Consider the following 8,200-nt stretch of genomic DNA (forward strand, 5'->3'; position numbering starts at 1 on the left):
TATATATATATATATGCCTATACATCAAACTTATATAATAGAATATGATATACTGTACTTTTATTTTATTAATATTTATATGTATTACATTTAAAAAATATCAATATCAAAATTATTATGTATTGAATAAATCCTTCTATATTTTTTTATAAGGTGAGAAATAAGGTGAGGGGAAAAAAAGGTACCAGTAATTATAATATGGCATACAGTATACAATAAAATAAAATAAAAAATAAATTAAATGGAATAGAATAGAATAGAATTAAACTGAGCATTCAACAAGTAAAAAAATATAAAACAATAAAAAACAATAATACTTTTTATCTCGAAATCTCAAATTTGCGTTTGCAACATTTTCATTATCTAAAAATCTATTCTGTTGCTGACTTGCAAACACGTTTATTTCCTTAAGGAAAAGCAAATCTAGATTTTAATGATTTGCTTGTATTATATATATATATATATATGTATGTATGTATATATGTGTGTGTGGTTTAACAGTTTTTCCCACCATTTTTTGCCCTCATGCTTTGTCAGTTTAATATATGGGTGTTGTCGCCCCCTGTTCACCGGCTAATGTGAGTTCAAAGCGGCATTTTGCTTCCATGGCAACATGTAAACACACCCAGAAAATGTGCAAATAAATACGTAGAATAAAAAATTAAAAAATAACAAACATTCGCAGACCACAGGTTAGACTGTTGTTTTTTTCTTTCTTTCTCACTTTCTCAAAGATTTGTACATTTACACAATCTGTTCGATAGTTAAATAAATGCTATTGCTTTTGTTTGTTTGTTTTTCATATGAAGGATGCAAGAATAACTTCTTAACATTAGTGAAAATGAGCAAGGCATTAGATAAAATCACTCTAGCAGAGTCGTTCATGCAGTTCCAGTGAGTACAAAGACATATTACACAATATAGTTTCAATCTACATAGCTTTTCTCTGTATTTTTACTGCTTGTCATGTACTCATGAAAGAAAACAATCTCTTTTTTCTTTTTAATAGAATTCAGGTTAAAAGAAAAGAATTCCAAGATTTTAAGGAAGAGCTTCACCAACTAGAAGACAAGAAGCAAAGGCTTATGAAGCTGGTAAGAATGATGCCTGCTCAAACACAATTTCATCTTTTCATCTTTCAATTTGCAAGGTAGGCCCTATGTTTACAGTGTAATGATATGGAGGAGGTGGGAGTAAAATGTGTCAAAAAAATGTGTAAAACACAAACAAACACATGTATCAACAGCAGGAGCTGCTGAGAGAGGAGCAGAGGGGTCATGTGCATGAATTGAATAATCAATTGAAGGAGCAAGAGAGGACCCTTGAGCAGACACAGCTGGAATATAAAGATCAGGTGGAGAGCGCTGTCCAAAGCGACCAAGAGCTGAAATGCAAGCATGAGAAAGAACTAGAAGGTACTAGAGTGACATTAACAAAGTTTCAAGCATGGATGAATAGAGTATAGAACAGAATGTTGAAGTTGATAATAAAAAAGTCCATGTTGTGCATTTATGGGGGGGAAAAGAGGGTGATTTTGGGTGCTAAGACCAGATTTTGTATTTTAGTGCTGGTTTGTGTGAGAGGAATGTGTGTTAATATTTGTTATGCGTGTGTTTGTGTGAGAGAGACCTGCACTGTCAGCTTGCAAGGCTGCAGGTGCAGGTGGAGGAACTGCATGCAGAGAGACAGGAATGGCTGCAGTATCAGAACAAGGGCAGCATGGAAAACCAGCAAAAGATCCAGAAACTGGGGAAAGATATTGCTTCAACACAAAGCATATTCCAGGAGGTGTCAGGTGTGTCATCCTTAAAATTCAGTTATTTTCCAGTAAGCATAAAATGAGTTGCACTCATAGAACACAGACTTGTTTAAATGTTTAAAATTGTAATATACGGTAATTGTATTATAAACAGTGTTGGGTGTAATCAGATTACAAAGTAATTTGCTACTGTAATCGAATTACTTTTGGACCAAATAGTAGTGTAACACATTACATTTTAAATTCTTGTCATTAGACTACAGTTACTGACTTTTAATCAATTCATTTTAAGTACATTACTGTGGCTACATATTTCAAAAATAATATTATATCAAATAAATTTAAAACATAAATTACTATGTACATCTGTGTGTGTTTCTGTGACAGCTTAAGGGTGTATGTCCTCTAACAAGTCAACAGACAAGGAGGATATAATATTTTGTATAATGCATTGAGTAGAAAAGTGTTTTTGTAAGTAACTTACAATTAAAGTTATTAGTAATGTGATTATTTTCCCCATGAAGTATTCAGCAATGTAATTGAATCACAAATTTAAAGGGATAGTTTACCCAAAAATGAAAATTCTCTCATCATTTACTCACCCTCATGCCTTCCCAGATGTGTATGACATTCTTTCTTCTGTTGAACACAAACAAAAGATTTTTAGAAGAATATTTCAGCTCTGTCGGTCCGTACAATGCAAGTGAATGGTGATCAGAACTTAGGAGGTCCAAAAGGGAGATTAAGGCAACATAAAAGTAACTAACTTGACTCCAGTGGTTAAATCCATATCTTCTGAAGCGATATGATACGTGTGGGTCAGAAACAGATCAATATTTAAGTCATTTTTTTACTGAAAATCTACACTTTTGCTTCCATATTCAGCCACTTACTGATTGGGGCTTGTCAGAGTGGTGGCTCAGTGGTTAAAGCCCTGGGTTTATGATCAGAAGGTTGGGGGTTCAAGCCCCAGCACTGCCAAGATGCCATTGTTGGGCCCTTGAGCAAGGCCCTTGACCCTATCTGCTCCAGGGGTGCTGTATCATGGCTGAACCTGCACTCTGACCCCAGCTTAGCTGGGATATGTGGAAAAAAAAAAGAATTTCACTGTATATGTGTATAATGTGTGATAAATGTAATTAATTAATTGATCTGCTTCTCATCCACACCTATCATATTGCTTCAGAAGACATGGGTTAAACCACTGGAATCATTAGGATTAATTTATGCTGCCTTTATGTCCTTTTTGGACCTTCTGGTCACCATTCACTTGCATTGTTTGGACCTACAGAGCTGAAATATTCTTCTAAAAATCTTCATTTTTTTTCTGCAGAAGAAAGAAAGTCATACGCATCTGGAATGGCATGAGTGTGAGTAAATCATGAGAGAATTTTCATTTTTGGGTGAACTATCCCTTTAAAGAAGTATAGTCATTTGTAGTGGATTACTTTTTAGTTACCCAACACTGATTATGAACAAGGTTTAAACCTAGTGATCACAGAAACAAGTGAGAGAATTATATTCCCCATTTACAGTACATACAGTGTAAACACACACGCACATATAATATTGTACAATATTTATATACAGTATACGTGACTAGTCACAGCTACTTTGAAATATCCATTTTCCCTTATACCAGGGGCCCTTTATACATTGTTATAACATCTACTAAAATTTTGAGATTGATCAAAAAATAAGTTCTTGGACTTATGCATCAACTACCCATGTACAGTAGGCCCTACTTACGACTGAGGAAAGAATATGTGTCTTTTTCAGAATACTTTCAGAGATCTCTGACAGAGGCTGTTGAAGAAATTGACAAAAAGACAGAACAGGCTTTTGATGAGACTATGCAGCTGGCTGTTGAGGTACAGCAAACGTGCTAATTTTGTTGGACTATTGCTATGAAACTGAAATGTGCAAATCTTAAAATTATTTTAAGATTTACTTAAAAATGTAATTATTTTCTTTCAAATCAATAATCATAAGTGTGTGGTAGTGACGCTGTCTTTATGTTATAGAGAGCAATTGAAAACCAGGGCAATCACCATAAATGGAGCATCAAACTATTTGATTGCCTGAAAAAAGAGGTGTGGACAATATATTGTAACATACATATTTTTGTTCTTTCATTGGGTGTTTGAAAGATAATACAATGTAGGCTATGTAATCTCCAACACCAGATTGCCATCTATGTTAAGGAGGTCTCAGTATTGGAATCCACTGTCCAGCAATTAGAAAATGAGAACTTGGAACTTGTGAATAAGCTTTTACAAGACCGCCTGGATGATGCCCAGATCAGGTATGGGTTTGATGCTAAAGCTGTAGAACTGCTCTGGACTATTGCAGGTCTTAAGCTTCAAAAGTGAAAAATCTCAACATTCAAAGTGTTCTGTTACTCCTCCTAGCCTCGGGAATGCATTTCATGCACATATTGCAAGGCTTGGGTACTTTGACATCCATATGGACGAGGCCATAATGAAAATAAACCCAGAGAAAACACCAGGTAGTCCAAAAATTATTATAATTTTTTCTGTAGTGGTAGTTCTAAAAATATGAAAAGACTTCTTTTTTTTTTTTTTTTTTCCACTGAGCAGTGCTTTGTTTATTATTGGGTTTATTATTAAGCATTTGCATTTTATGACCAATAGATGGCGCCCTATCAGTAGACATACTAAAGCAAACAAGGGTCTTTTTAATTAGCAAATTAGACTTTTGTAACGATCACAAGTATGAGGTTTTACACATATCATGAAAAAAAAATATATATATATATTTTTAGGTTGTTTATCAACGGTGGTCATAGCATATTACTTAAATATGGACATAAAGCTCAGGCTTATAGCTTTTGGGCTTAATACTAGTTAGTTTGTAATTATCTCTGTACTTAATTTGGTTGCACCATTTGTGCAGACCTCGCTGGGTCATTCTATAACTTAGGGTACATTTCAAGTCTGTGGGATATACCTTTATTAAATTTTTAGAGAGAGAAAGACGCATGCAGCCGCTGTGTGTGTGTGTCTTATGTTTTAAGTTGAGTTTGATATTAAAAGTTTTGTTGACTGCTCAGCCTGTTCCCGCCTCCTCCTTTCCCGAACTCTGTTACAATGTCTTATCTTCACAGTGCATTACTGAGCAGCGCAGTGTTTTTATTTCCTATTTAAACCTCATGTCCTTAGCAGCAGTTTAAATAGATTGTCTCTGAGTATAAGCCTTATGCTGATGTCTAACAGTTACAGTGTACACCTACTCCCAACATCAGCCTTACACTGACATTTAACTTCATGCCATTAGCTACCTAGTCACTCATAATGCCTATGCTTCTGCAGAGTTGGTCGGCAGACCCCCGTGTCCCCTCCAGCCCCTTGCGGAAGCCGAGGGGGCTCAACAGAAAAGAGATGGCACCGATTCTGGCAGCATGACCCCTTCCACCGCACTTGACCTCAGCAAAATACTCTACAGCAGTGAGGCTAATTTCATGGTAAGCCACCAAGGACTCTTACAGCAGAAAACAGCTCTATTATATTTGCGCACAGGATGGTTGTGATTTTAACACATCAATGGAACAATGATTGTATTTTTACACTGCTAAGGAGCAATGTCTGTACAGTACATTTAGATGGGCTACTGGCAAGCAACAAATTACTTAATTACAAATTAAGGATCTTTTTTGCTTTTGTGCCACATACAGTAAATACTGTTCGAATTCAGAATACAACTAAAAAAATAGAAAAAACTAGAAAACATCTATTTTATATTGTAAGTCCCGTATGTAACCTCGACTTTTGCTTTTTTTTTTTTTTTTTTTAATAAAAGGAGGGAGTATTCAAAATTATTGTTTGTTGTAATCAACATTATGCCACAAATGCTGTCGATTGAGCTTAACTTGTGTTGAATCCCAGATATTCCTTTAAAAATGACCTCATACTAATTAGAAGATTCTATAATAATTGGAAAATTGTTTCAAATAGTTTGGATACTACTGAAACTTCTTAATTTGGTCAGTTATCCCTTTCAAGCCTGACATGACCATGTTTTCTTGTCACATTTAAAAGATACATGTATATTGTGCTATACACAATATAGTCCCACCTATTCACACAAAGCAGCGTGAATATGACATCAATAAACTGTCATTCATTTTTGATTAGCAATGAATGTATGACTAACAACATACCATCTCAGAAAGCCTTCTATGCTTCTGTATATAAGAGATGTTATCAGGCAAAATACCCAAGAATGGCTGCGCCAATGGCACACTGAATCTTAAATCGGCCCCTTCAGTAGCACATTAGCGATATAAGGCCTGTGGAAACACAGTGTCTGATTTTCCCATTGCTAGTTCCAGCCATCATGGGCTGGAATATAGATGACATGAGTAGGGCAGGGGAACAGTCGCTGCCCTTGTTGATGAAGCCAAACAGGAACCGGCTTTGAGTGGCTTTGCATTTGTGTTTGTGTGAAGGAGCGGTTGCATCTGGGCTCATTGGAGCAGAGGATGCTGTGTGTGGTAGGTAAGGCTGCTAACATGCACCCACCACCATCGGACCTCCAGGATCTGAGCGAGGAGATGCCCTTTGGCTTGTCCCAAACTGAGAAGTGGCCTGTTACCTCACAGATCATCCAGGAATTTCAAAAGCCACAAACATCAACACAGAGTGGAAAAACAGACATCAATGACACCTGCTTGCCACAGATTTAGCTGTTCAAAGCTTGAAACTTTGGATAAATAAATTAGAGAACAAGGATGTATAAGCAGGCTTGAATTTTTTTTTTCCATCACTCAACGTTTGGCTAAAAACAGGTTAGTAAAAAAGCCAAACGAAGGTCTTCAAGGGATAGTTAATCAAAGTACAAAATTTGTGTCATTATTTACTCACCATCATGTTGTTTCAAACCCAAATGACTTTCTTTGTTATGTGAAACACACAAGGAGGTGTTAGGCAGAATGACAGTCTCAGTCAACATTTACTTTGTTAATGAATGCTGTTCAGACCGAACACGTTCTTGAGCATAAAAAGCTAGACGCAGCATAACAAAAACAACAGAACGCTGGTGTCTCAATACACGTTTTCAAAGTTGATGTCAGGGCTGTCGATTTAAAGTGTTAATTTAGTGTGATTGTTTTTAATTTATTTTTTTAGAATGCCTTAAAACATTAATGCAATTAATCATGCCCTTGTACCACAATAAGGCATATTCCTACCATCGAGCTTTAAGTACCACCTTTGTGAGTTCAGCAGGGGGCAGTAAGCACAAATCCAGCTGTGCAGGCAACACAAGTTACAGACAACAAACCATGCGTTCTTTCTTTCAAACACAGCTGGATGAAGCACAACTCTAAATACAGGGGTCTCGAGATGTGTTTTTATAAGTTTCATACTATGATTAAATTGACAGTGACCCAAAAATACTGCGTTTAAGATGCATGCAGCCACAGTGAGATGCTTCAAAAGCATCCATCTGATGCATGTGTACATTGATGCGTCCTTAAAAATCCTTATAATAATTATACCTCAGACAGATTGGCTGTGTTCAATTATATGGAAATAAACAATATATTGCCTTCAAAAAACACTTTGTGTATTGCCTAATTAATGCTGTACTTGTATGCCACAATAATGTGATGTATTTTAATTATCTTAATTATTACATTTATTGTATTTTATTTATAATTATTTAATAATTATATTTTGTTATTTTTATTTAGGGGGCCTCTCATCAAATTTATATATGCAATTAATTGTGATTAATTAGATTCATTAATCCGCACATCATGTAATTAATTTGAATAAAATATTTTAATCAATTGACAGCGCAAGTTGATGTTCTTTTTTTTTTTTTTTATATATATACCCAATTCCCAATGTGATCTCGGTCCTCGTGGTGGCGTAGTAACTCACCTCAATCTGGGTGGTGGAAGATGAATCTCAGTTTCCTCTGTGTCAGAGACTGTCAATCCACACATCTTATCACGTGGCTTGTTGAGCGCGTTACCACGCTATTCTCTGCGGCATCCACGCACAACTCACCACGCGCCCCACTGAGAGCGAGAACCACATTATAGCGACCACGAGGAGGTTACCCCATGCGACTACCCTCCCTAGCAACCGGGCCAATTTGGTTGCTTAGGAGACCTGGCTGGAGTCACTCAGCACACCCTGGATTCAAACTCACGACTCCAGGGGTGGTAGTCTGCGTCAGTACTCGCTGAGCTACCCAGGCCCCAGTTGACGTTCTTTTTAACTTGAAAGAGCATCTAGAAAACACAGTGCTCCTACATGAGACAAGGCACAAATGGTCAAAAATGTTCATCTAGAGCGTGCTCACATAGAAAAATAATTGAAAAACAGTACAGCTGGACACAAAAACCGTGTTTGGAAGAACAAACAAAAAGAGATGTTTGGAGTCGGACAACCCCGTATTGATGAATAAATG

The 8,200-nt window shown here is 36.3% G+C and overlaps 1 protein-coding gene across 1 annotated transcript; it reads left to right on the top strand.

Moving 5' to 3' along the window:
• The first annotated feature begins 477 nt into the window (after positions 1 to 477).
• Positions 478 to 6,464, top strand: LOC127432283 (coiled-coil domain-containing protein 83-like). Its single transcript, XM_051683182.1, has 10 exons — positions 478 to 894; positions 1,010 to 1,094; positions 1,247 to 1,459; positions 1,624 to 1,795; positions 3,461 to 3,630; positions 3,784 to 3,852; positions 3,946 to 4,064; positions 4,171 to 4,268; positions 5,092 to 5,243; positions 6,228 to 6,464. Exons 1-10 carry the CDS (start codon positions 773 to 775, stop codon positions 6,462 to 6,464), a joined length of 1,437 nt encoding a protein of 478 aa, XP_051539142.1. The 5' UTR covers positions 478 to 772.
• The last annotated feature ends 1,736 nt before the right edge of the window (positions 6,465 to 8,200 follow it).

This window comes from Myxocyprinus asiaticus, chromosome 42, assembly GCF_019703515.2.
Source record: "Myxocyprinus asiaticus isolate MX2 ecotype Aquarium Trade chromosome 42, UBuf_Myxa_2, whole genome shotgun sequence".
Lineage (NCBI taxonomy): Eukaryota > Metazoa > Chordata > Actinopteri > Cypriniformes > Catostomidae > Myxocyprinus > Myxocyprinus asiaticus.

Coding starts and splice junctions, on each gene's coding strand:
- LOC127432283 (XM_051683182.1), top strand. CDS start 773: ATGCTATTGCTTTTGTTTGTTTGTTTTTCATATGAAGGATGCAAGAAT. Junction 895..1,009: donor GAGTCGTTCATGCAGTTCCA/GTGAGTACAAAG, acceptor TCTTTTTAATAG/AATTCAGGTTAAAAGAAAAG. Junction 4,065..4,170: donor CTGGATGATGCCCAGATCAG/GTATGGGTTTGA, acceptor TACTCCTCCTAG/CCTCGGGAATGCATTTCATG.